Here is a 27,887-nt window from a genome sequence, read left to right on the forward strand (position 1 = left end):
AACCCCTGCCAATTTTGGATGATTAATTTGTTTATCATACTCACAATAATGCTCTGTGATTAGCGAACATACACAGCGTCAGTGTCCTGCAGTCATTTGAAAGTCAGATCAGTCTTCATCCTTGCATGTGTATAATGCAGTTTATTTGAATACATATTTATTGTGTTATTTATCAGTGGGTATCTGCTGGAAGCCGTCGACCTGAATAGGTTGTAATCCTCGTAGGATTAAGGATAAGTGTGCGTCCCCACGTCTTTGTTGTTCTGTCATTACCACATTATTAATAAGGGGTTTTAGAGTCCCATCATGGTCTAAAGGCTGTTGCAGAGGCTTTTACACTGCGACAAGCAGAGAACACTGAAGCTTTGATCCCAGTTATTTGAGTGTCTCTGAGCCAGCCTTCTCTCGTCTCATGCGTCCGTTGTCTCTTTTTCTGTGTTCATGCGAGTGTTCACCACCCACCACGTTCTCAACTGCTCTCTTAGTCACCAAATACTTTAGGCTGGCTGCTCTTCTGCTCCAGTTGTTGCTCAGCCTGTGTGGCTGCTCCTGGAGCCTTGTAATGATGCAGAGGTGTGTGTGTGTGTGTGTGTGTGTGTATGTTTCTTTATTCACAAATACACACTCTGCGCTCCCCAGATTCTGTCCTTGCTTGTGCCAGTGTGTAGCTGGTGTAATGAGTTCAGTGGCTGTAATCCCCCCGACCATCAGAGGTAACTGTGAAGTGTGAGGACTTCAATAGGAAAACTGTTTGTTGATTTACTAACTTAATAAATATAATAATAATGATGATGTAGGAAGAGCAAAAACGTCTGTATGACTGTACTTTGTATTTATGATTTCCTGTTTTATTTTTAAATTGTTTTCCTTGCCTCCCTTATGTATTTAATGTCGGCCTCTCACATTCTTGCTCAGTTCAGTTCGCTGCCTCCTGTTTGCTGCTGGAGAACGTGTCATTGAACGTCTGCACTGTCTGCATGAAGCAAGACTAAAAACCGATGATAAGATTAAACATGTTTAATTTTTTCAGAACGCTAAGACGAAAAATAGACTGACGCAAAACAATCGAGATGACAGGAGTGCGACGCAGCTCTCACATTGGAAACGACAGTGAAGTCTCTTGAAAAGTGATTTAGTGTGAGACCAACATAACGGTCACAGCTTGGCAGACTGGACTCTTAAGTTATACAAACGCAGGCAGGAGTAGGAGGCACTGAAGAAGCACTAAAAAGTACTAAAAAAGCAGGGACTTTTTCAAGTAAGTTTTATTTTTGTTCTTAACTTTCATTTTATACATTTAGCTAAACATTAAAATCTGTTCAGAGCCTCTCCCAGTGTTTAATATTTCACTGAGCTGCTCCATGCAGAGAGTCTCGTCCCGGTCGCGTCTCGCTCCAGAGACTTTTTCATGTTCATGTCTAGACGGAGTCATCAGAGATCACATGAAGAGCATACGGGGGGACTCTGATTCATACCCCGAGTCTTTTTTTTTTTTTTTTTTTTAATCTTCTTTTTCTTTTTGAATAATCTGACAGGTCTGATTGTCAGATACGGCGGCTGCTGACAGTCCGTCATTACCATATAGTAGATCTCACTGAATGAGTGATGTGCGAGTGTGTGTGTGTGTAGTCCTTTCTCTGCCATACATAATAGATTCATTTAGTAGCTTAGATCTTGTCAGCTTCAGGCTTTCTCCATTATGTCATTGTGTGTGTGTGTGTGTGTGTGTGTGTGTGTGTGTGTGTGTGTGTGTGTGTGTGTGTGTGTGTGTGTGTGTGTGTGTGTGTGTGTGTGTGTGTGTGTGTGTGTGTGTGTGTGTGTGAATACATTCAGAGACATTGATTCCGCAGACTAAAGATGACTGAAGTCTCCTTTCACAGAGAGGAACAATTCTGATTTCTGTGCTCAGGCTCAGGCTGCGTTATAATCAAAGAGTTTTACTGATTGAAACACATCACACCAGCTATGACAGAACAGTTGTTCTTCAACAGTGAAATTCACCATTGAATGTGAACACAGTGATTTATTCTCTCTGCTAAGAAACAAACTGTTGTGACTTTTATATAAGTTTGCACACCGACTGTGCTGTATTCAACAGTTTTAAAGCGAACCCTACCAGTAGTTACACAGAGATATGCTGCATGTAGCATGATCTGTCAAATGAATTGAGATGATGTCGGTGTAATTTCAAAAATAAAACAACAGCAATATAAGATTATTTCCCATCAGCCTTCTCCACATCAGCGGCAGTTGAGAAAGGAGACGGTGCACTTCCTGTATGTGTCGTGTGGGTTTCTACACCTCTCCGCCCCTTTAGGAGACCAGCAGCAGGTCTGAGTTTTTTCACTCTAATGGGAGAAGTGAACCTGATCACAGATTGTGATTCTTTTGCCCCATAGTCAGTGAAATAAATGTTAGACACAATTTTCACAAGCCACGGATCTCCCAAACATTCTGACACTAAAATGTCATTTTTCAGACAAATCAGGAGAAAATCTGATTCGAGACCTGTCTCAGTAACACACTCTGAGATCTGGCAACACAGATCTCTCTTCTCTCTGTTGGTTCTGATTCTGGTTACACTGCTGCCAATGTCACTTTTCAACCAGGTAAACAGAAGCTTGAGGGACTTGAGGGATAATACTATTGTTGTCACTATTATTTCACTGTTTTTGGAGGGAAAACAGAGAATAGTATTAGACTGATATGATCTTGTACTGGGTTGATCAGATATTAGGCTGGCAGATAAAAACAAGCTGCAAAATCAGGGACAATTTTGTACTGTATCTAGTGTTGTATTCATCATAGTGTAAAAAAATACCTGCAATGAACAGGAAAAACATGTCTGTCTTTTCTTTCTCAAAGGATGCAGACAGTTAAGTCTGCATCAGGTTAGATATTAATATTAGCTGCTGTCACATTTCATAGCAGTTGCACAGGCCTGAATGAGCTAGCTGGTGCCGCTTTGCAACACCCACTTCAGAGACCTGAGGTGTATAGCATTTCATATCATTGGCGTTGCTTGTAATGCGTCATTGTTGTCCACATCACTGAAGAGCAGACATTTGAAAGGGTTTTTCTATCAGCTGCTGTCTTCTATCATCAGAAAGTCTAAAAGGTTTTGCTCCATCCTCTTCCTGTTTGTTTTCCCAGGAACAACCAGAGTAACTAAGATAGCACTACCTCTAGCAAGCTAAACTGCTTGTATACTTTTTTATTCTATAGGATAAACAGTTGATTGGTTGACTTATGGATTATGAATATAAGCAGTGGTTCTAAAACAGTGTGTCTAAATTCATAAAATGCTAAAACATTCAGGAGATAAAGGGCTCTCAGTGAGTGAAATGAGGTTAAACTATTCAGCTGCCTCTGCTTTATGCTGCCAGACAATAATGCAGATTCTGAAGCGCCACCGTGGGTTAAACTAAACCAAGAGACAGTTTTTGCTTTAATATTTGATACATATTCAGCTATTTTTGCCGGCAGTGATGCAAACAGGAGCAGACAGTCACCAAAAAAGTCAAGCCCTACATTATTCAATTTAATAATCCTGCAGGTTTTCTGAACAGTTGGCTCTCTCAGCAGCACACAACCTTTTCACACAGGGTGAAATCAGCTCTGTGTGTGTGTGTGTGTGTGTGTGTGTGTGTGTGTGTGTGTGTGTGTGTGTGTGTGTGTGTGTGTGTGTGTGTGTGTGTGTGTGTGTGTGTGTGTGTGTGTGTGTGTTTGTGTTTGTTTGTGTGTGTGTGTGTGTGTGTTTGTGTGTGTGTTTGGGTGTGTTTGTGCGTGTGCTGTTCCAGGGAGCTTAACTGATGTAAGCATAGGCAGGAGAGAGTGTCAGTTGCTGTATATCTGCATGAAACACACATCTGTACAGTATATCAGTGCCTGCATACACACACACACACACAGACACACACACACACATTTACACTCTTTATTTTCTTCCTTTTGTCTCCTCTCTTTGTCCTCCTTGTCTTCTTCTTGTCTCATACACCTCTTCTTTTTTGTCTCATCCATTTTTTCTTTCTCCTCCTTTTGTGTCTTCTCTTGTTTTTTCTCTATCACCTCTCTACTCCTCTGTCTTCCTCTTACCTTTGTGTCCCCCGCTGCTGTATCTCCGTTCCTCGCTTTGTCCTCTGTGCACTCTCCTCCCCTCTCATCTCCCCTCTCCTCCCTGGACAGCGAGGGGTGAGGTGAAATCATCGGGGTGTTGTGTTAAAAAGAGCAGCCGCATCAGGTGTAAATGGTTTCTGTCTTGACCACTTTAACAGCTGGCTGCTCCTCTGGCAGCTGCAGAGAACAAAGTTTCTTCACAGAAAGTTTCCCCACTCATCTTTACTCGTTGCTGTTACAGCTTCAGTTGGTAAATCAAACTGAACTAAAAATTTAACTTAAACAAATCATGATGCCAGATTAGTATCATTTCCTTCATCCACTTTACAAAGGAGCATGAATTAAATCCAAGATGGCCGAACATGAGCACGGATTTTGAGCAAACGTGTGTGTATATGTTCACACTCAAAGCCTGAAGTGTTAAACACAAAAGTTGAAGGAGCATCCTTATGCTGACAAGTTAGCTTAACGTTTTTAGATAAGCTGTGTTGGTTGTTAAGCTGTAAACTGCTGTTTGCCAAGTTTACACTCGACTTTTTTGTCATCGATTTTAACAAAATGAAGCCACGCCGTTGACGTCTTTGACACAGTGTCAGTTAGTTTGGCAGCAGAGTGCAAAGAGGCGGGCTGGACGGAATCACCCAGTAGAAGTTGGATGTGGAGGCTTTGTGGGTAAATCTGCCATCCAACTTCTCCGGCAGCGAGTTTGACTCAAGCAGCAACATCAGAGGCTGAAAAATGAAGCCAACATGGAGCTATCAGAAACTGTAGTTCTTGCAATGGCCGCTTGAGGCTGGCTCCAAAAGCAAGTGAATCCCCAAAATGTCCAATTTTACAGCAGAAATAAACATGTTTCAGCCTGGTAAAAGAAACCTCTACAGCTAATTTCCTCCCTCATGACGTAGTCTCAGTTCCAAACATGCCCCTCCTGTTTGCCCATTTTAATCAGGAGGCTGTGTCCATCTTGATTTTCAGTCTATGGTTTGACTAGAGGGCCATCAAAGACCTGGCTGGGGGGGGGCTCAGGAGTCCAGTGACTGGTTGTGGCTCCGGAGGAGGGACGGTTTCTGGGGCTCGACTCCCCAATAAGGGGAAGCTGCAGGGGGTGGCGGGGAGATGTCCCCAAACAGCTATTGCCCCTCCCACCCTGGCAGGGGTCGATACATCAGTGAACGGTGGCTCCAGCTGACGATCCTGCAACTGACCCAGTATGCACATGCAAAGTTTTGGGGTTCAGAGCCGACCTCAAGTGAACGTTCAGTACAGACCTAAGCCCTGCTTGAAATTCGTATTTCATTATTTCTAAAATTATCTATATAAGTTTGTTTAAAAAGATGAAGAGAAAGTTCAAGAAAGGACAAAAGAAGGAAAAATAATACTGATTATAATTTGTTATCAAATATGGCAGACTCTCTGCTGTAAAAGCCCCCCCAGATAAATTTGACAACAATAGGTACAACATCCTTACACCGGCAGCATCAACGGACCTTATTCTGGGACTTCTGTGGAAAAGCAAGTGGAACTCAGAGATATGAAATGTAATTTCCATATTTAATCATATAAGTTTTACCCCTTCACTGAATGCGAGTGTGTGTGTGTGTGTGTGTGTGAGTGTGAGTGTGTGTGTGTGTGTGAGTGTGTGTGTGTGTGTGTGTGTGTGTGTGTGTGTGTGTGTGTGTCTGTGTGTGTGTGAAGAAGAAGACCGGAAAGTCTAGCTTTTAGCTTTAAGGGATTTTTGTTTTTTCCTTTCTCCAACCTGTCAGTGACTTGTTGCCATGGTAGCATTAAGACAGAGGAGAAACTCAGTGAGTGTGTTTGTGTGACTGTGTGTGAAGCTGATGGATGAGGCTGCAGTGGCCAGATGTGGTCATCGACACACCCCCTGTCATTTCACTGGCACACACACACACACGCACTGTATTAGCACTTTCACACAAAATATAGATGAAGATTGAAATGTGGAACTGACAAGATAGTAGTCAAATTAAAAAAATTAGTTGTGCTACAAGAAGACAAACAGTTTTGTGAAAAACGTGATAAAAATGTTTAAACACGTCCATAATTGTGTTTCGACCTTAAATTCCGTTCAGTCAGTGTAATCTCAGTAAAATGTTGAGAACTTACTGCACTGAGGAGACATGTAAAGGCTCAGTGGTTGATCGTGTATCTGTAAAATCTTGGGTAATAAACCTGAATTCATCTGTACGCCTCAATACCACAAGGGATAACTAAGCAAACTCTCTCTCTCTCTCTCTCTCTCTCTCTCAATGGTTTTTTTTTCAATTCAATATGCTTTATTGGTATGATTGTCAGACAGTATTGCCAAAGCGTTACAGACAATATGATAATCATAACAAGAAAAAATACACGTACACACATATAATGTATTAAGTAAAACAGAATGAATCAGTAAAAAGAACAAGAACACTAATCATTATAATCATTGTATAGAAGTCCGACCAAAGTAATTAGTGTTTAGGATCAATAAAGAAACAATTAACAACAATATATTGTTACAAAATGGTGAGTATGAGATGTGACATAAATAAATGAAAAGGCAGTGTGGGGAGACTGACTATAGCTGTCATGGGTTTTCGTGCCGTGACATGCTCTAACGTGTCACGCTGCTTCTATGGCGCTGAATTTTTATTCTGGTCACAGAGGGAATCAAAACTTTTAGTTTTTGTTAAAGAACTCGTGTAGCAAGTGTGGCAGGAAACGTCTCTGTGTCTCCACCCGTCTCTGTGGACAGAGCTGACACGGCCTGTCTTCTCTTGGCGGCCGGGTCTCACCTGTGTCGGCCAGTTTCTATGTCCCGGCTGTGATGATTGCGTCTGTACATAGTCGGGGTCTTTCTCAGTGTCTGATCCCTCATGATGGTCACACAGTCTGCTGCTGCGTACTGACTGTTTACAGCCAAATAACATTGAAGTTTGTGTTGTATTTGTGTGCTCCATGTACAATCACACCAGTTCTGTTAGAGTCTTATACTGTGTGATGCTTATAATGAACTGTAAACAGTCTTATTATGCACCCTGTGGACTGTGAACCACGACTCATGAAAAGCTTGGTTGTGGGTTCTGATGGTTAAAATTAAGACTGTCATCAGTTCGTGTCAAAATTGTGTCATTTTCATTTTCACATCACACTCATGAACATCTCCTACAGCAGACTGCACCAGCATATTGACTAGTAAACAACTCCATGTAAACAAACAGCTGGATGCTGTTGAACCAGTGAACTTACTGGACATATTCACTTCAGTCCGTTTAACTGGATACAGCAATACAACAAGGATGAAACTGATTTAGTTGAACTGGGATTGAAAAACACACACACACGCACACACACACACACACACACACACACACACACACACACGCACACACACACACACACACACACACACACAGAGGAATGTTGAGCCAATACCTGTTAAGTCATGTGTGACCAGTAACAGTTAAACCATCTGCTCTGACCTCTTTAGACCCATTGTCTTCACTGTATACTGTAAAGCACAGTCACACACACACACAATAACAAGAAGCTAAATCAAACCTAATGCTGAATAATGTTACTGAATCATAATCATTATAGCACTTACGGCTTGTGGATTCATATGATACAATATTTGTCAGTTTCTAACCTTCTCTGCTGTAACTTCTGAAATATTAGTGAGCGTGATAATTAAGAGTGTTTACTCTCTGAGACCTGGAGGGAAGAACGGATAAATGGATGCACAGTAACACATTCACTCATGCAAAGACGAGAACTGATCATGTTCGCATGTGAACAGATACGTAACTTGCACCTGTGAATAAATATTTTACAAACACTTGCAAATAGTGCATGACAATAAATGAGAAGGAGCTGTATATATATATACAAAAGATAAATAAGTAACAAGTAAAAGCATATCAAGCTTATGTTAGATGCAGATAGTCTGACACTCGTGTCTTTAAATATCTTAAATACAAATTGTAAATTCAGACATGCGCTCATAAACAATTAATTCACTCACACATTTTGAGCTAGACCCGGTGATACTAAGAGTAACACTTGTGCTGTGTGCTACGTGTCACGTGTTATGCGTTATGTGTTATGTGCGTGTTACGCTACTCCCACAAGCACTACTATAGAAAAATTTCACTTTTGCTTTTCCTATTTTGCTTCTTTGATTGGATTTATTGTGTTGCGTGTTTGGCCTCAAAAATGTTTCCAGATGCTGTTAAAATTATTTTACATTATTCATGTGAAAAGCACTCCCTGTTTAAAACACACACACACGCACACACACGCACACACACACACACACACACACACACATACGCACACACACGCGCACACACACACATACACACACACACACACATCAATAAGACAGAATTCATGCTGTGCTCTCCGAAAAACAATTTACAAACACATATCCACACATGCACAGAACATCAATAAATGTACACAGAATATAAGGTGTGCACTCATGCATTAACAATGTACACACACACACACACACACACACACATACACACTCACACAAATACACGCATACCCTCACACTCAGGGTGCTGGAATAAAGTGTGACCTGAGGCCAGCCAGTCACGTCTGACCACAGGTTGACCATCTGCCCTCCTTAAGGCTGGACTCATTTAGCAGATGGCTTAACAGCAATACACATTTCTGAATGCATTGTACAGATACATTAAAGGTGCTATGTGACACTTTTCCACATCTATAAATCATGACTGCATTAGTGTTATTTTCATACACTGGGGTAACTGGTAGACTCTGCCAGCCTCAGAATTTTACATTGGTTGATTTTCATCAGAAAAGGAAGAGGGTGCTGTTTTCCAACACAAACACAATGGTGCTTCCAGAGTTTCTGGTGACAGCTGATGTAAAAGAAAAAAGGTTTTATAATGAACTTTCAGGTAGTTTTACATTTTCACATCTGTTGTCCTTGAACACTTTTATCTCTTTATCTATCTCACTCAAATTCAAATTCAAAGGTGCTTTATTGACACAACAGATTTAGCAAGAAAAATGTTGCCAAAAGCATCAAAATGTAATATCCAAAAGTACTAAATACAAAATGCAACAACACCAAGGTTAGGTCTAGGTCAGACCAAGGACTTCACCATTAAAATAAAACTCACAGATCATCTAACTCCTCAAACATCCCCAAAAACCAATAGGGCTTCTACTTCAGTAGTACTGTGGCGAGCTTGCATGTCATCCTCTCTCTCTCTCCCCAACTATCCTATCCCTCTCTCTCTCACTGTGACTATTGTAAAAGGCAAAAAGCCAAAAAAATAACAAAAAAAACAACCAATTCAAGTAATAATGTTTGAATTTACATATGAGTTGATTTATAATTGAAAACAACACGTATACACTCCTCACTGCTAGGTCTTGTGCTCACTCGCAGACAGTTTGAGAAACACAAAATTTAACATGATATTCTAACACATTTACTGCCCGACCACAAGGGGTCGCTTTCCACGGACCACTCTTTTGAGAAAGGCTGGCCAAGGTCAGTCACTGTCCCCTCAGGTCGATATACTGTATATCATTCAGCAAGCTCTCACTCCCTCTCTCACATCCAGGTACCCTGAACCAGCGCAGCTGGGGTAAGAAGTACCCGTCCTGTAACAGCGCCAGGCAGTCTCCCGTGGACATCGACGAAACGTTTACCCAGGTTCGGCTGCAGTACCAAAACCTGCAACTAGAGGGCTGGGACCGACTGACGGCGGAGTCCAGCACCATTCACAACAATGGGAAGACTGGTATGTTGATGTTTCCCCATGTTTCTCCTTAATGTTCGTTCCCTGCAGTGCCTGGTATTTAGCATTTTGAGAAAAAACAAATATCACCATAAACAATATCAACATAATAAAAAGACATTAAATCTAAGTTGCTGAAGCCATGTTAGCAATGCTGTCATACAAGAAATCAAACAACAAGCTGTTTCACTTGTATTGAGAGAGAAGCAACATGTAGGGTTTTTCTTTTTCTCTTCAATCCCAGACAAGAGCTTATTGAAGCAGCAAGCAGAGTAGGAAGCTGCAGTATGTAATAGATCCTACGAACATGATTGAGACATTATTCTGCTGCTGTAAAACACAACATCTTAATCCCTAGATGTGGAAAGAAGCTTAAGTCTCAGATCCCCCCCCAAAAAAAACAATTCACAACCTGGAGGTTAATGAAGAAGAGAAGCAGCGAGGATTTAAAGGAGAAAGAGTCAGACAATGAAAGAGAAGAAGACGGAGAGAGCAAGTAATTCAGAGAGAAGCAACCAGAGGGACAGCAGCACAGAGAGATCATGTGGAGAGAGACGGAAGATTGATAGAGATGAAACTGAGCAACAGAAAAAAGGCAGCAAAAAAGCAAGCAAGAGTTGTGTAAAGTGTGTGTGTGTTTGTGTGTGTGTGTGTGTGTGTGTGTGTGTGTGTGTGTGTCATACATACATAGATAGAAAAAAGGAGCAGGTGAGAGAAATGTGGATGATGTGAAGGGACAGTGAGAAGAAGGAGAAAGGCAGAGTGTGGACTGAAAAACAAATGAAAAGATGTCTGAGCTATCTTCACCATCTTTCCAATATCGCCTGGTGTGTGTGTGTGTGTCTGTGTGTGTGTGCGTGTGTCTGCCCCCTCTATATGTTAATGGTCCTAAAATTGATCTCCCTTTTTCTCTGTGAAGTCAGAGAGGAAATTGCATATTTTAACAGAGATTGCGTAGCTGCCATGTTATTATGAGAGAAATATACGGCGGCTCTGTTTCGCTGCACTGAATGTCCTACGATCAACACAGTGACTGTCACAGAAATGTGTTAAGAAACTGTTATCCAGCATTAATCATTTGGATTTTTTTTTTCTTTTTTGTCTTGTTTTTTGCTTTGTTTTTTGATTTACCGCCTCATCAAACAAACTCCAAAATCCTCTACATTTTACACACAGCTATTAGAGCGTGGAGACGTTATTTCAATCCTCTGAAAAGATATGGGGATTGAAATTAACATAACTTCTGTACTTTTCTAGTGGCCAATGTTTTTAGTTTAAGTCTCCAAATGTGAGATTCCTCACTGATGGAAATATCAGGATATTATTTTCACTTATATTTTGTTTTGTTTCTTCACCTGCAGTCCGCCCACAATCAGGGATGGGAATTAATAAGATTTTATTGATATTAATGCCATTACCATATTTTCTTAACTATTCCTGATCAATTTTCTGTGTGAAAAAAAAAAATCTTCAAATATAAAAAAACTGTTCATACTATAACTTGGCTGAATACATGATGGTTACTATTTTGTTGTTATTTACTGAGAGATGTGCATCCGTATATCCCAGTATGCCGAGCTAATAAACAATATTTAATCAATAGTCAATGTCAATCCATCTTGCATTCGTCCAGAGTTGTTACTAAACCTCGACTGAGAGACTAAATAATGACTGTCCTGTTTTAGGATGATGGCTGTTATTAAGTAGCAGAACAGCCCTGAAAGTGGGTGGTGAGCGAAAGGCTAGAGACGCACAGACAGAGAGCGCTGCACTGTAAGCTAGCACCAACAAGTTCATTGCTGTTCCCTGCAATTCGCTGCCATTGTGTTGTTTTCTCTTCATGACCAGAAGGATAGTTCCGCTTCATCCTCTCATCAAAGCTGTAAACACTGACACCAGCTTTCACGTGAAAGAGAGGCTGGGTCCTTGCGTAGTTTGCGGAGCCCTATACAACTTGCGTCGTGAGCATATAGACCCGCCCGGCTCTGAAAACATGCAGGCATCCATAAAAGCTCGGTGGCATACGATTCTGATGGTTCAGACAATTAAGATCCAGTTTTTTGATTCCCATCCCAACCCACAATCACTTTTAACTAGCACCCATCATTAAAATATAGTTTTTGCAGGTTACATGTTGGTTTATCTTTGTCTCTGGTCTGGGTTTCCCTGAAAACAGCCTCTAGTCTCCATTAAACTACCTGTGTCTTAAGGCACTTGAACTTTAGCTTCATGTTCTTGGTTGTTAAACCAAGGAAAAAAAAAAAACATTTTACAAATCAACCCATCATGTGCATTTTATCGGACCCTCCCATTCTTTGCCACACATCACCTTTTCAACACGTTGGTTTCCACAAAGGTTAAATTTAAGCGCATGTGTGTGTTTTAGTGGCCATCAATGTGGAAGGGGAGTTCTTTGTGAGTGGAGGAGGGCTGAGCTCCAGGTTTCGTGTCAGTAGGATCACCTTCCACTGGGGCCGCTGCAATGCAACGTCAGATGGGTCCGAGCACAGCCTGAATGGGATGAAATACCCTCTGGAGGTAAAGAAAGTGCCCTTTGTCCTCTCGCTGTTCCTACATGTGTCCACCATTGAAGCCTGAGTTCAGCAAACCTCCCTGTTTCTTGCTCTCATTCAGATGCAGATCTACTGTTACGATCCAGATGACTTTCATAGTCTGGATGATGCGATTAGGGAGGGAGGGAGGGTGGCTGCCTTGGTTGTGCTCTTTGAGGTAGGTTGACGAGTTGGTTTGTGACCCAGTGTCAGGGATCAATCTGTTCCTCCTCAGATAAACTCAAGTAATATGGCAGCTTCCTGTCTGTGAAAGCCAAAACAGAATGTCACGTTCTCATCCGCAGATCAGCCTGGACGACAACGAGAACGTTAATCCAGTTGTTGATGCCGTCAACACCGTCAGCAGGTTTGGTAAGTCACTTCTACATAACAAAAATGCAGGTGTAGCTGGGTACAGATGGTAACATAATACTCTTTAACCTGGAGGGAGTAGAATAACAACACACATTGAACACTGTACAGATTTGTTTTTTTCCAAGTAGAAAACACACTGAAGTAAATTTGATTTGTTATTCATCAGCTAAAATTATAACAGTGTTCAGGAGAATATTTTATTTAAAGGTCCCATATAGTCTAAACGTCTCTGTCCATGTGTTGTTTGATTATAAAGCAGGTCTAGGTTCTATATTAATACTGTGAAAGTATCAAAGCGCTCAGTCCACAGAGAAATGCACACAGTCTGTATTCAGAAACTGAGTCTTAATACCAGCCGTCAGGAATTCTGTAACTTTGTGATGTCACAACAAAGCAGTCACCACTCTCAGCCATGTCCCCAGCTCCCAGACCCGACATCCAACCTTTTTTTGATGTTGATGTTTTTTCTGAAATGCAGTGTGTCACTCAGAAAACAGTCAGCCAATCAGAACGTTCAGAGCCTCGAATAAAACACAGGAAAAGTGTAAGTTACGGGACATAAAATCAACAGAGAGAGCAGCAGAATAATGGTGGTCAGCAGAGCAACTAACAGATAAATCATGATAGCCCGCACATTCATTCTAAATAAGAGTTTGAGACAGTGTACTCTAATGTCTTTGGTGTTAAAATTGTGGATCAAAGCAGCGTTGTTTCATGCGAAAACACTAGAAGTATAATTACACAAGAAATGATGCTTTTCTCTCTTAAATGATACAAATATTAAAGATCTCTCATTGGCTCATCATGAATATCATAGACTTAACAAACAAACATTTTAAAACGCTTGATTCAAGGTCGTCATTCAGCTCAGGACATTTTTTCGTGATGAAATTTTTTTTTTTCTTTGCCAGGTAAGAGCGGGTCATTGGAAGCTTTCACCCTGCGCTCCCTGCTGCCCAACAACACAGATAAATATTACATTTACAACGGTTCCCTGACCGCTCCTCCCTGCTCTGAAACGGTGGAATGGGTCGTCTTCAAACAAACCGTGGCCATATCAGAAACACAGGTCAGTAGGTTTTGACACACACATTCACACAGGTGTCCACTGTGACTAACCAGCGCTCGTTTCTTTCTGAACAGATCAGCATCTAGAATCACAAATCCTGTAATAAATAGAAGAGTCGGCTTGAGTCAAATTGGTTTTCATTCACTCGCAGTCATGAAAAAAGCTTCTTTTGAAATCACTGACAGCAGCTACTACGACCAAATGGATGCAGCATTGTGTCTGATGAGAGCTCGCAAGCTTTATGATGCAAATTTTCAATTTTTAATGTCAGACACTCGCAGTCACACTCATGTAGAGCTTTGAAATAATGAAAAAAAGAAAAGTCCATATGGGTTTTTTGGTGCTGCCTCATGTAAAAGTCATAAAAAAACATCAATGGACGTTGGCTTCAGGGTTCAGTGTAAAAAGACAAACGTCTCTTCATTGCCGCCGGTGGCTGTTGTGTCTGGTAGTTTGTGGCTGGTTTCAGGTCAGCCGTCTTTGACGTGTGCACAACAGAAAAACCAAACGTCACACTGAAGTGATGCAATGTGACAGGCTCAGTAAAATGTGAATGTACAAAATAGGGTTTTTGCAGAGGTATAATCTGGCGAAGAAGAAGACAGCCTGCCGTGCAGTGACAACACACACTGACACTGTCGCATTACTGCAGTTTGATCCAAGACATTTTAGGAGGATACTCCTTTTGTCTGAGGATGAAATCATCTGTGTAATAACCATCAATTATGTAGCTGAATAATAGAGAGTGGATAAGGTCACGCCACGTGATTGTGTGTGTTTTGTATGTGCATACTTGTGTGTGTATGCTTGTGTTTGTCTGTGTTTGCGTGATTGAAACGGGGGTGGTAAGGCACGGGCACATCGTAGCTAACCAAAAATAGAGCAGTGCTGTCTCTCTGCTGCTGCCTGGCACCAACACAAGCCTCTTAAACACACACACACACACACACACACACACACACACACACACACACACACACACACACACACACACACACACACACACACACAAACACACTCACATGTTTCAGTTTCTGGTTTATTTTGGCAACTGCCAGGAAAAACAGGAGAAATGCAACAGACACATGTTTCTTTGCCGTCCGTCTGTTCACCCTGTTCTCTGTCTCTTCTGCGTCCGCCTGTCTTCTCGCCAGTTGGAGGCGTTTTGTGAGGTGATGACCATGGAGCAGGCCGGATATGTGATGCTGACAGATTACCTCCAGAACAACTTCAGGGAGCAGCAGCAGCAGTTCATGGGTCAGGTGTTTGCCTCGTACACCGGAGTGGAGGACGTGCTCACACCCAGTACGTCAAGTTTTCTGCTTGTTTGTTTCATTTTAGTTGATTTCTACCTTTAACTCACAATAATGCAATTCAGTTAATTCATTTAATTTTGCATTCAGTTACTTCACTTCCATATAAAGTTTTTTAATCATAGGAAAACACACTGTACATGTATTTTCATGTTGCTTCTAAATTTCAGAGAGAAATATTTTACTTTTTACCCTTCTACATTTATTTAACAAAAGTAGTTACTAGTTTCTATTCAGATTCAGTTCATTCAACTAATTATATACAATATCTGTGATCAGCTTGCAAAATAAGATGCATTAATGGTAAATGGACTGCAACTATATAGAACTTTTCTAGTCATATGGACGACTCAAAGTGCTTTACATTATAAGCCACATTCACACACACGCGCATACAGCACATTTTCTATGCATCCTGTGTTTTTCTATCACACACGGATCAAACATTGGGCACAATTTGGGGTTCAGCATCTGACTTGAGGAGCCAGGAATTGAACCACTGACCTTCTGATTAGTGGACGACCCGCTCTGCGTCCTGAACCACAGGCCCCCCGTTCTTACAGATGAAACCACCCAGCAGTGTGTAATGTAGTTAAAAATATCTCCGTCTTGAGCAGCTGCAACATTTAAATGCTACTTAAATAATTAAACAGTAATAAAGTACAGTGAACAGTCACCTTCCAGTCACAGACTAGAGTTGAACCTTCTTTGATGTAATTCTGTACTTCTTGGTACGTTAGGGTCTTCTATGGACTTATGGTGGTCAGTAACATTCATGACCATTTATCTAAATTTAGTTTGTGCTCCCACAGTAATCTGTTAGTGATACAAACAGAATGTGTAACATGTTACAGTAAAGACTCAAATACTACTTTAAATCAATAAAGTTTGAGTTTAACATGATGTTTTCTGGCTGGAGAGTGAAGCTTTTTTTATGTGATCAAATTCAGAAAAATCTTTTTTTAATTCATTATTTTCATAATGAATCATTTCAGTCATTTCCTAAGCAGAAATAGAAAAGATACAAAAATTCTGTGGTTAAAAAAACTGAGAGACTTTGCTGCTTTTCTAAGCCGAAGCTTTAGACTGTTGGTCAAACGACACACAATGTCTTAAGATGTCACTTTGGACATTTCATAGACTGAACCATGAATCAATGAACATGATTAATGATTAATTAATTAATAATAAAAATAATTTTTCGTTGCAACCTTACAAAATAATACCGTACATAAACAAAAACAATCATTTTCTAACAAAATAAGGAAATTATGACCAAAACATGGAATCAGTTATCATGTAATTATTGTATAAAATAACTGATTTCCATTCTCTGATTCTGTTGCTGCTTTAATGCGTCTCTTCCACCTTCGCTCTCAGTTTTCAGTTTTGTTTTGTTTCAGTCTTCTCGCTCTCAGTGCCGAGCCTGTTTTGACACAGAGGCTCATCTGACAACTTGCATGTTGGGCTGTGACATGTTGTGAAAAATCCTTCCCTATTAGGCTTTGAAGTGGTCGAGAGTGTCCTCACCTGTTTAATTTATACCAAATTCTGGACAGTGCGGTGGAGGATATTCAACCCCCCTCGGAGATCAATATAAATTATATTATTCATCTTATTTTTTTCCATGACTGAAAATATTGCCCTTCTTCTCCTTCCTCTGCAGCACGATCATCAAAAGATATAATTCAGACGCTCTCCATCTTCATAAAGTCGCCCCTCTAGTAAAGTGAGTCTTTTGGGTTGCCAGGGAGCTCGACTTTGTAGTTCAGTGCCCCTGCTTCTCTCAGCGCAGGCAATTTATTTTGCTGCTCTTTTTGAAATTGAAATAAAGTATTCAGAAATTCAGAGAAGGGTCTTTTTGCCTGTAACAAATTTGTGATCCCACACACACACGCACACACACACACACACACACACACACACACACACACACACACACACACACACACTCAGCTCCCACTCATTGCCACACTCACCTCCTGAATTGGCCTTTTTGAAATGTATTCCTATTTTCCTCCATTTTCGGTGCAGTTGATTATCATCACGTCACCTTCAGCAGCATTGATCAGATTTAAATGTTTTCCTGCCTCTAAACCGCACAATCTAATAACTCAACTTCTTTCCCGACCTCCCTCTCTCTGTGCTGTCTCCAGCCTGCAGCTCAGAGCCAGAGAACGTTCAGGCCGACGCCCAGAACGACACCACCATCGTGGTGACGTGGGAGCGTCCCCGCGTGGTTTACGACACCACCATCGACTGGTACACCGTCACCTACCAGAGGCTGCAGGGCCGAGACCAGAGCAAGCAGGAGTACCGGACCGACGGGGACCAGGATGTGGTAGGATGAAGATTTCTCCACCTTCTCCAAGAACCAAACAAAAGCGTCACCTCACAAACACTCGCTGTTGAATGGATGTAATTTCAATAATTTGCACCATTATCCACACAGACAGATGATTTACGCAGGACTTATAAATAAATAATAGGTATAAGTTACAATCATTTTGTTAGATTCATCTGCTCTCACTCTCCAGCTCTTACTCGCTGAAAGTGCTGTCGGGCTCTGGATTGATCAAAGTAATCGATTGATTGATAGTGACGATCAATCTTGGCCTCTTAACGGGTCACTTAGTGTCCCTTAATGTGACCAATATTTGTGTGTGTGTATTGACCTCTATATCTGTATATGCGCACACACTCTGCATATATGTAGACTAAGTCATCAATATACAGACCAACCAAGCACAACACAAATGACGGACTGTTGTAAACCTTTTGTTTACACCTTTTTATGTGCATGTACATAATCTGTTATTACACATGTAGAGTTTTCCATTCTTATTTCAGTGTTTTTATATGGTTCTTTATATTGACAAAAGATTACAACTAATAATATTAGATATTTCTTCTAAAATCGAATCATCGAATAAGAAGCGACAAGGACAATAATTATTTATTATTTTAAGATTTGTAAACGATGATAATGCAGTTATAACGAATTTATGACTGGAGACAATATCAATGCATTTATGCACTCAAGTTCATGTTACCATAGTTATTTGCATTTGTGCTATACAAATACACCATTATTGGTGATTATGGGAAAACTTTCAGTAACCTGTTCTGAAGAGAATTAAACATTGACATATTAAGAGTCTAAAGGATAAACAGGAAGTCACCATTAAGAACTCTTGTTCTGTGATTTGTAAATTTGTATTGAAAGTGAAAAGAAATTTCATAGTAGAAATATATTTCAATCTGTGATTCCCAGCCAGGTTGACAGGTGATTCTGCAGGAAGATGAAAACATTGTGGAGTAAAAATAGAATTTTATGACTCTCTAAAAATTTGGAGGAAAATAAACATGTAAATATGATTACAAATCGCCATGATGCCAATCTTTATTTATTTTCCCAATAATCAATAGACCAGCACCTGTGATGAGGTGTCTGACAGGACACTAGTCGTAATATCTGAACTCCACCTGCAGTGAATGAGAGAGCATGAAAACCAGTGAGAAGTCAAGCAGAGAAATAGATATTAGATACTTAAATGTGCTAGATTAATGGTTGAAAAGTCGAGTACTGCCACTCCATGTGGTCGTAGTATGAATGAAAACTTCATCAAATCTACTGGGAAAAAAAAAAAACCTCTCTCTTTCTGCTTAGTAGTGTGAAATAACATCCAGTTCAAAATTGATTCAAATGAAAGACATTGCAACAAGAGAGGTGATGATGAAGGAGTGCTTGACAGGTGTCATACGAAAACAGGTTTGGAGCCACTAATTTAAACTCACCTGTTACTTCATAGGGTGCCATCATTTCCAGCCTGCTGGCCAACAGCAGCTACGTGGTTCAGGTGGTGGCTATTTGTACCAACGGACTCAGAGGACGATGGAGCGACCAGATTATAGTGGACATGCCGCTGGAAGACCCTGGTACACACACACACACACACACACACACACACACACACACACACACACACACACACACACACACATACACACACACACACACACACACACACACACAAACTGGTACAGTGTAAGAGTGAGTATTTTAACTTCTAAGATTTTATTTCTGTCCTCTCTGTAGAAAGTGATTCGGATCCTGACGCAGGCACAAAAGATTTGGACGACAACAGGGAGGTAGGGCAGTCTGTGTGTGTGGTTTCACCTGACACCACTCTGCATGTTGGTATTCAATCATATCATTGAGACTAATTATTATGCAAATGGTTGTAATTATGTCAGTAGAGGCTCGTCGTTGAGTGGTACCAAAGTTTATGAGGGGACTGTTCAGCATGTTTAGGAGAGATTAAAAAAAGCAATGAAACACCAGTGCAGACTCTGCTCTTCCAAACAGCATTAATGTAAATGACTTTATATGTCTTCAGATAATTGTAGAAGCAAACAAGACAACTACACCACCATTTTGACTTTGGTCCAATGTTCATATTCACTAAAAATCCTTGATTTTTCTGTGATGTCTGTCCTTCATAATCATGTACAATATGTAACTGAAGATGTGGTGACGCAGCCTCACACAGCAGTGCTTCTTCCCTCCTGGCAGCTCTCATCTAAATCCAGATGGGGGAAGCCTGAGGACCAAAATCAGGTGGATTTGTCTCCAGAGGACCACAGCCCTGTGGAGGAGATCCCAGTGGAGCAGACCAGAGTTTACCAGAACCAGCCTACACGCCACCAGGACCAACCGAGAGACCAAACCCAAGCGAACCAGAACATCCCGGTCCAGTTCAGCACCCGTTCAACCCCAAAGCCTTCCTCTGATTCTGCAGTTCTGCAGAAAACTCGACTCAACCAGACTGTGAAAAAGAAACCAGGCCGAAACAGGTCTAAACCAGATGATATGGATCAGAACTGGATTGATCAGGACAGGAGGATCCCAGCACACCGGACCTTTACTAATGCGGGTTTTGACAGCAATGGTGCGATCTGGGTAACTGAGGTAACTGAACAGCCGGGCTTCCTGTTTCCAGTTGCTCGGACCACAACGCTGCCGACGATCCACAGACAGATCACAGAAGAGGCTTCACTGGCAGTGCTGCCACATCAGGTACTTTACTTGACCCTCCTTTGATATCTGATTAAATTTGATGCCTAATGTTGAAACAAACAATTAGTTTACAAAATGTACTGCAGTGTTTGTTGTAGTAAGTTCTAAATACCAGACTAGTATGTTTTAACTCAAGCTTGTCCAGAGTTTTGTCTCTGTTTCTTCTTTTCTTCTTTTGTTTCTTCGTGTAAGAACCCACAGTCTGTTTTTATCCACTGTCTCGTTCACTCACAGTCGAGAGATCCCATTCCACCAGACCAAGCTGGTGAAAGTGGCCTCCCCTCTGCCCAGTCCGAGCTCTACACCCCTCCTGTGGAGGAAATCCAGGTCACAGATATCTTCTATGAAGACACAGTCAACAACTTCCCATCGGACACCACCACCACATCGGCTGCATCAGAGTATCCTGCCGCTGTGCTGCCAGGTCAGATTTACAGGAAGAGATTTTTCTTTTTTGGCAGGCTTGTTTACCAAAAACATCTTTGGTTGGTGGGCTGCTCTTCATCCAATGCTGGGGAGGAATACTAAGGGGATGAATAATGTCTTGATTGTGTGTTTTTATAGTTTTTATAGTTTTAATTGAAACATCTTTTTAAAAAGGTTCTGTAAGCGATCGTCACTGCCACTAGATGTCGCACTAGAACACCAGCATCTCAGATCAAAACAAATGCTTTGTCTGCCACACATCTGGCCTCCCTTCCACACATGTTAGCAAGTTAGCTAACGTTATCATGTCTACTGTAGCCAGTCAGAGATGAAAACAGACATGTAACATTATGTAGCCATCAACTTATTTACGCATGGAGGAGAAGAAAAGTCAGTTCTGAGTCAAGCTGGACCCTTAAGCAGCACGTAAGGCTCTCCATCTCGAAAAAGCCAGATCAGTATTGACTCCAGGGTCAGACTGGGAAAGAAATTCAGCCTTGGGACTGGCCGCACAAATGACACTGACGGGGCCAGTAAACACTTTGGTTACCAGCCGAGAGGGATTTGAGCCGGTCGTCCCCGTGGCTAGTCCACTGGTCCCTGTGTGTTTATAAACGTAGGGAGGCCCAATGGTTTAACAGGAGGGACACACTAACATGCATGTGCTGCCAGAAACACAGACCAGAGAAACTCAGATTACAACAAATATCTTTACATATATCTTTACATATAAAGTAGTCGTTTGCTGCCATATTATTGTTGAAAATCTTGTTTACCGAACCTTTGAATTTTAATTTATGATTTTTTAAATTGTTTTCAGCTTAATAATATCAAAAGCTACTGGTGTTACTTTATATAAGCTCAGATGACTGCAGTTAACTGAGTTGTTGTCATTATACTGTAGGTAATGGCTGTGAATGGCTGTTGAATTTTAGTCTGTTTAAGTTTGTTTCAAAAGCTTGGAGAAGAAAACAATGTAATTAGTATTCACTCAGTTTTCTCCTGTATTTTTCAATACATGATATAAGTGATTCATGAATTTATTTGTAGATATCAAGATCTTACAATGTGAAAAGAAACTTTCTTTTGTAGTATTTTTGTAGTAATTGAAAAGGTGTATATGCTGTATTCCAGTAAGCTGGTGCAGGCTTACATTATTCATTAACAAGAATGTGATCCATTCATATGACTCATGTGATGTGATATGTCATTACGTCATTTCACATGACATCCCACATTACATCATCATTGCACGTCAGGTCATCTGACATATCAGGTTGTATTACTTCACCTCATGCCACACATCCTGTTGTGACATCAAGCTGTGGCCTTATGTCATACATGAGGACTCCTGTCATGTTATGTCGTGTGATGTCGTGTTATGTCGTGTTATGTCGTGTGATGTTGTGTGATGTCGGTTGATGTCGTGACACTGCCTAACACGTCACGTCGCGCAGCATCACGTCATGTCACCACTGTGTCCATTTTGTCCCACAGGTGATAAAGTGGACAGAGTCTCCCTGCCATCCTCTGAAGACGGCGACGCCCCTGTGAACAAACCCGTCCCAGAAACGCCCAATTCAGTTTCCTCCTCCCCCTCCTCCCTCTGGATCACAGCACGGGCGGCGACTCCCAGCAACACCCTCGCCGAATCGGTCTACAAAACATTCACCACCTCCTCTCTTCTCAGGGTGCTGATGCACACGACGCAGCCCATGTTCACCGGTAAGACAACACAACCTCTCTAGAAATATATCTCATATGTGAAAAGATAAAAAATATACTTCTACTTCTTGTGAAAAGTGTGAATTAGGGATTTACACAACTGAATGGAGCAAATACATGTTCTCTGGTGGTGGTATAGAGCTGGACTTAATTGCGGTGGATGATTGCCTTTTCTCCTCTAATTCGGCTAATCACTGCTGTCCTCTGTGATCATGGTGGCATTTTGTGTAGTGGCATGATGTTCATAATGGCGATGGTGGTGGCTGATGGTGGTAATGATGATGGCTAAAAAGAAGAAGGCCGGCGTTGATGGCGATTAGAGTGATAATCAGCGGCTTCCTCGCTCTCTGAACTGGCTCAGAAATGAAATAAGCTTGACTCTTCTTCAAATCTGTCACCACTTTACGACTCCACATGAGGTCAAATTTCTCTAGGTTTTGTTTAAACCACTTGAATCCACTCAAGCTTGATGATTAGCATCTACATCTGGGATTCATCTGTCTTCATTCTGGGTCTGCATTCTTTTCTGTGGCTGAAGGGCGCCCTCTGGTGGCTGTTTCTTTTTCCTCTGTCCTTACAGAAAGCAGGATTCACAATAACTTCCAATTCTTGGCTCTCTTCTTGCACATTCTGCACAGTGTGAGCATGAGGTTGACGACAAACTCTACCTTTGCTGAGTCAAGACTCTTCACTTCCATCTGAATTTCATGACTTCATTCAAACTGTCACCATATCTGGTAACTCGGTTCCTATCTTTTCTCTTTCCTGGCATGAATAACACGTTTTGAAAGGACACATTTCAATGCCTCGGGGGTCCTGGAAGAGTTTGTTTTTTTTTCAGACTTTGACTTTTATTGCAGCGAACATGCCCACGTCCAGGTCTGAGGACTCTGAGGACTCTGAGGACCTCTCCTCTGGTCTAATGAATTCTCCCGATACTTCCAGTGGAGCGATGGTCCACCCTGCAGACCCTGTACTCTCTGTCCCAGGAGGAGGATTCTCTGCCAAAGAAGATTTATTCAGTTCACCGCCTCCATCACTCAACCCCTTCAGTGAATACACCAGCAGCTATCGTCCTTCTCCTGCCCTCCCTGAAGAGAGGAGGAGTGGTGTTAACTTTCATCATAATGACATTTCATCTGAGGAGCACTCTGCACTCCGTCTACAAACAGATTTAGAGCGCCCTCAGTTTTCTACCACTTTGACTTTTCAGGATCACTTAAGTGCTGTGTACTCTCCTTCCCTGCTGCATCATTATGACTTGAGGGCCATCAGCTTATCAAAAACAAACTCTGCTGAGGGAAATACCCCGAACACTTCTCATTCTCAAAGCGACGGTAGGATTCAAGATGGTCTGATCATCTCTCCCGAACCTGACAATGACGAGGAAGCCATGACGGCTGGACATAAAGACGACCACAGCTCCGGCTCAGTCACATCTTTCTTTGACTCTGAAGACGATTTGTCAGACAGAGCAACAGAGGGCAGTGGATCAGGCTCTGGCCTTGATAGTAACAGGCTCAATAGGGACTTTGATGGAGTCGCTATAATCAGGACTGACCTTTCTACTCTTCCAAGCTTAGCTGTGAGCTTCAGGGTGGATGATACTGGGGAAAAGAGTAGATCAACTCTGACTAATACGGCCGCTGAAACAGTTAACGAGGCAACAAGAAGCGTAAAAGGTGAAACAGAGGGAGAGAAAGAGATAGCAGAGAATGAAAGGGAGCTAAGTCATGAGGAAGGAGGAGGAGGAATAAATAAGATTGGGGATGAGGGAGTGAGAAAAGTGGATGGAGAAACAGAGGAGAGTGCCAGACAGCTTAAAAGCACAGCAGGCTGTGACATGCTGAAAGAAAAAGAGAGAGAAACTGTAGTAGGAAAGACGACGTACGCTGAGACTGGCAGTGGAGCTGAAACCAGTGAGTCCAGTTTTAGAGTTTTTAGCTGGACTGAGGACATGAGAGGCTCTGGAGAGGGTGGCGGAGACAGAGGGGATGATGGGAAAGGAAAAGGCGAGAAAGACAAAAATGAAGAAGAGGATATCAAAGCTGTAGCTGGCAAGGAAGGTGGTGGCAAAAGTGATGCAAGGAGAGAAGAAGTTGTGTTTGGAAGAAGAGATGGTCTGCAGCTGAATGTCAGTCCAAATAAACCTGAAGCAGAGTTCCCGCTGTTTGACAGCAGTGAAGATAATAGCAGTGGTGGTGGAGGCGGTGATGGACACGATGAAGAGGATAAGAACACAAGTCTTGACAGTCCAGTCGTCGAGGGTAACTCCGCTCTCGAGGAAGACGGTGATGGTAAAAGAGATGTGGGTACAGAGAGCACGGAGCACGTAGGAGGAGGAGGTAAAGAGGAAAGTGAGGCAGACAACTCGTTGTTTGATGCTGAGAGAAGTCCTGTGTTGAGACGCCTGGTCCCTCTGCTCAGACCGACAGACATCAACAAGGTCATGGAGGAACAAAGGGAAGGTAAATGTTGCACATTGTGTCACCACAGCCTCTTTAATAAAATGTGACATGGCGGTTCAGCTTTTCCTTCTCAGATACTGTCTATACATGTAACTTAAAGGCCTAACCTATAAAGTTTGAGTTTCGGTCACAGTCTTTGTTTTTACAATTCAGCCCTGATAGCAGTCGCTAATCATGTTACATACTGAGTTTGTATATTTATTGAAAACAACCATGTTATTGCTGTTGGGAAAATAAGCCCTTAAAGCTGCAATAAAAATTATTTTACAGTTTTTACAACAGAGGATGAAGTGACTATGTGCAATGTGAAAGTGGTTACCTGTAGTGGTAAACACAAAGAATTATCTGCCTGACTCAGCTCTTGTTTTGGTTTTATGATGTCATTGTCCCGCGTAGTGCCAAACAGAAATGCTGTGTCTTATATCAGATACTTCAGTCAGCACACTCACATGTAGTACAGTGTGTAAACAGTAGGGATGCCCCGATCATGTTTTTCTGCCGCTGATACCGATCATCTATGAGTGAGATCGGCCGATTCCGATCATTTTTGACATGCATCTCAGATACTGTACATTATATCCGTCTCACACACTGTAAAAGCTCCACGCGGCTGACATGTTTTGTTTTGGTGACCTGTCATGCGCCGGCGTACTGAACAAGGTGGTAGGTGGGACTACACTACACAGAGTAGTGTATTAACCACAGGTGATCAGTGACTAGAAGCATTAATACTGTAATCACATATTTATAATGAAAACCGGCCGATCAATCAGGGCAGCCCTACTACACAGTGCACTGGTGCCGTTGTGCACTCACCTGAAATGACGATTGATCACATGACAGTGATTGCCGACCACCTGCCGGCTGCTTTGATCACTTGACTTCAAAATTAACATTTTAATTTCCTGTGTGTGGCCCCTGTGTCATGCCACATAGAAATCACACTGCCATCGGCCGTTTACTGTCGCTGTTTTCATAAGTTTTGAAAATACATTGGTTGTCCCTCCCCTTCCGCTACATAGCTAGGATGGCGACCGTTGAGGGTGAGAAGTGCCCATTGTTCTACACTCACCTTTTTGGCCGTTTTGAGTGCAACATCCGGGTACTTACAGTGCACTGCGTGGTGCCATACTTGTCAATGTGAACGCACTTCAGCACTCAAGGCAGCGAGTGTGAGTGTAGACGTACCTGAGTTGAGACACAGCAACAGACTAAGTTAGCAGCTCCACACAGTGGAGCAAAAGAATGCTAATGTTGCTCCATGTCTGCTGGATGTGATATTGTTGCTGCTAACACGTTTCCCATATGAACCTAATAAGGAGATGATATGTGGATATTGTGCTGCACCCAAGTCGCCACTACACAGTTGGTGCAGGTTTAACATGTGACCGATGACTACGGGGGAAGATGGAAAAAAGCTAAATCATAGCTTTCTTTCTCTCCCCCTTTTCTCTCTGCCTCTCACCCACCACACCCCACCCCTCTCATCTTCGTCTCCCTCCTCTCACTCAGAGGGCAGCAACAGCAGTCATGAGTCTCGGGTCGGGCTGGTCGGAGGCCTGGAGAGGGAGAAGAGGACGGTCGTTCCTCTGGCTGTCGTCTCCACTCTCACCATCCTCTGTCTGATGGTACTGGTGGGCATACTCATCTACTGGAGGTATAAACACACACACACACACACACACACACACACACACACACAGAGACAACAAAGGTCAATATCTTTCTCCATCACTTTTACCTTTGTAATTAATTTAGATTCTTTTTTTTTGGCACAGAAACTGTTTCCAGGCGGCTAATTTCTACCCAGATGACAGTGCATCACCTAAAGTCATATCTGCTCCATCTACACCCCTACTGCTGGCCACAGGTAACACACACACACACACACACACACACACACACACACAGTTTATTAAATCATCATTGCAGTATGAAATGGGGTGTTACGCCTGCAGCTGAACGTTCACTCTTGTGTTGCAGACGGTCACGAGCCACTGACAGTGAAGCAGTTTGTGAAGCACGTCATGGAGCTCCACACCACCAACACCTTCTTCAAGGAGTTTGAGGTACGAGGAATGTTCGTGACGAGCGATATGAAGTGTTTGAGTTCAGCAACATGTCTGTGGAGGGGAACAGAAAGAACCAAGAGGCGTTTCAGAGAAACGATAACAGATGGCTGCTCTGTTGGGAGACTTGTCGAGGTTTTGCTGACTGAGGTTTAATCAGGATAAAAAGACCACTCAGTAGACAGTACCTCATTGTCATAGACCCTTAATGCTCCTCCATATCGCTATTAACATCATGCTCTGCAGGAATATCATTTAGCCCAGTGTTGATGTGTAACTTCCACCTCCAACATGTTATACAACAGTGTATATGGTATGAAGAGGGTTTGGTACTAACCATGGTTCTCAATCCAGATTCTAAACACAGACAGAAGTTCGGATTTAACAGGTTTGAACAAATCTGTACAGATCAATAAAAACTGAAGCTTTCAGGCTGCAGTTTCCATCTCTGCGTGTAATAAATGTGAAACAAGATGTTAGCAATTAGGCTTTGGCCGATATTCAATAATATAGAATATCATGATATTTCCTGTCATGCGATTTTCTTTTTTTTTTTATCCCTCTGCGCCTATGTGTTCAGGTTGTCCGTCCGTCTGTATGTCCGTCCGTCCGTCCCATTCTCTTGAACGATATGTCTCAGTATCGCCTTGAGGAAATTTCTTCAAATTAGATTAGATTAGATTTTTGTGGTCAAAGGTCAAGGTCACAGTGACCTCACAAAACACAGTTTCGGCAATATCTCAGGGACGCTAAAAAGGGAATCCCTTCACATTTGGCACAAAAGTCCACTGGGACACAGGATGAACTGATTAGATTTTGGTGGTCAAAGGTCAAGGTCAGTGTGACCTTCACAAAACACTTTTTAACCATAACTCTGAGTGGTGGAGGCAGACGACCACGAGGCCGTATTTCTA

At 42.0% G+C, this 27,887-nt stretch overlaps 1 protein-coding gene across 3 annotated transcripts in view; it reads left to right on the top strand.

The window, feature by feature from the left end:
* Positions 1–27,887, top strand: part of ptprz1b (protein tyrosine phosphatase receptor type Z1b) — a 71,595-nt gene that overhangs the window by 33,847 nt on the left and 9,861 nt on the right. For 2 of the 3 annotated variants that reach the window (XM_056368072.1, XM_056368073.1), the window contains exons 3-17: positions 9,720–9,899; positions 12,283–12,434; positions 12,531–12,626; positions 12,754–12,820; positions 13,735–13,892; positions 15,047–15,197; positions 17,362–17,546; positions 19,018–19,144; positions 19,305–19,357; positions 19,782–20,285; positions 20,520–20,709; positions 22,209–22,436; positions 26,417–26,561; positions 26,683–26,774; positions 26,888–26,973. In XM_056368072.1, coding sequence (XP_056224047.1) covers positions 9,720–9,899; positions 12,283–12,434; positions 12,531–12,626; positions 12,754–12,820; positions 13,735–13,892; positions 15,047–15,197; positions 17,362–17,546; positions 19,018–19,144; positions 19,305–19,357; positions 19,782–20,285; positions 20,520–20,709; positions 22,209–22,436; positions 26,417–26,561; positions 26,683–26,774; positions 26,888–26,973 — 2,414 coding nt within the window. Of the gene's footprint in view, positions 1–9,719; positions 9,900–12,282; positions 12,435–12,530; positions 12,627–12,753; positions 12,821–13,734; positions 13,893–15,046; positions 15,198–17,361; positions 17,547–19,017; positions 19,145–19,304; positions 19,358–19,781; positions 20,286–20,519; positions 20,710–22,208; positions 22,437–23,286; positions 24,905–26,416; positions 26,562–26,682; positions 26,775–26,887; positions 26,974–27,887 lie in introns of those variants that run through there. The other variant, XM_056368074.1, reaches the window with a different exon arrangement.

Source organism: Seriola aureovittata, chromosome 22 (genome assembly GCF_021018895.1).
Source record: "Seriola aureovittata isolate HTS-2021-v1 ecotype China chromosome 22, ASM2101889v1, whole genome shotgun sequence".
Lineage (NCBI taxonomy): Eukaryota > Metazoa > Chordata > Actinopteri > Carangiformes > Carangidae > Seriola > Seriola aureovittata.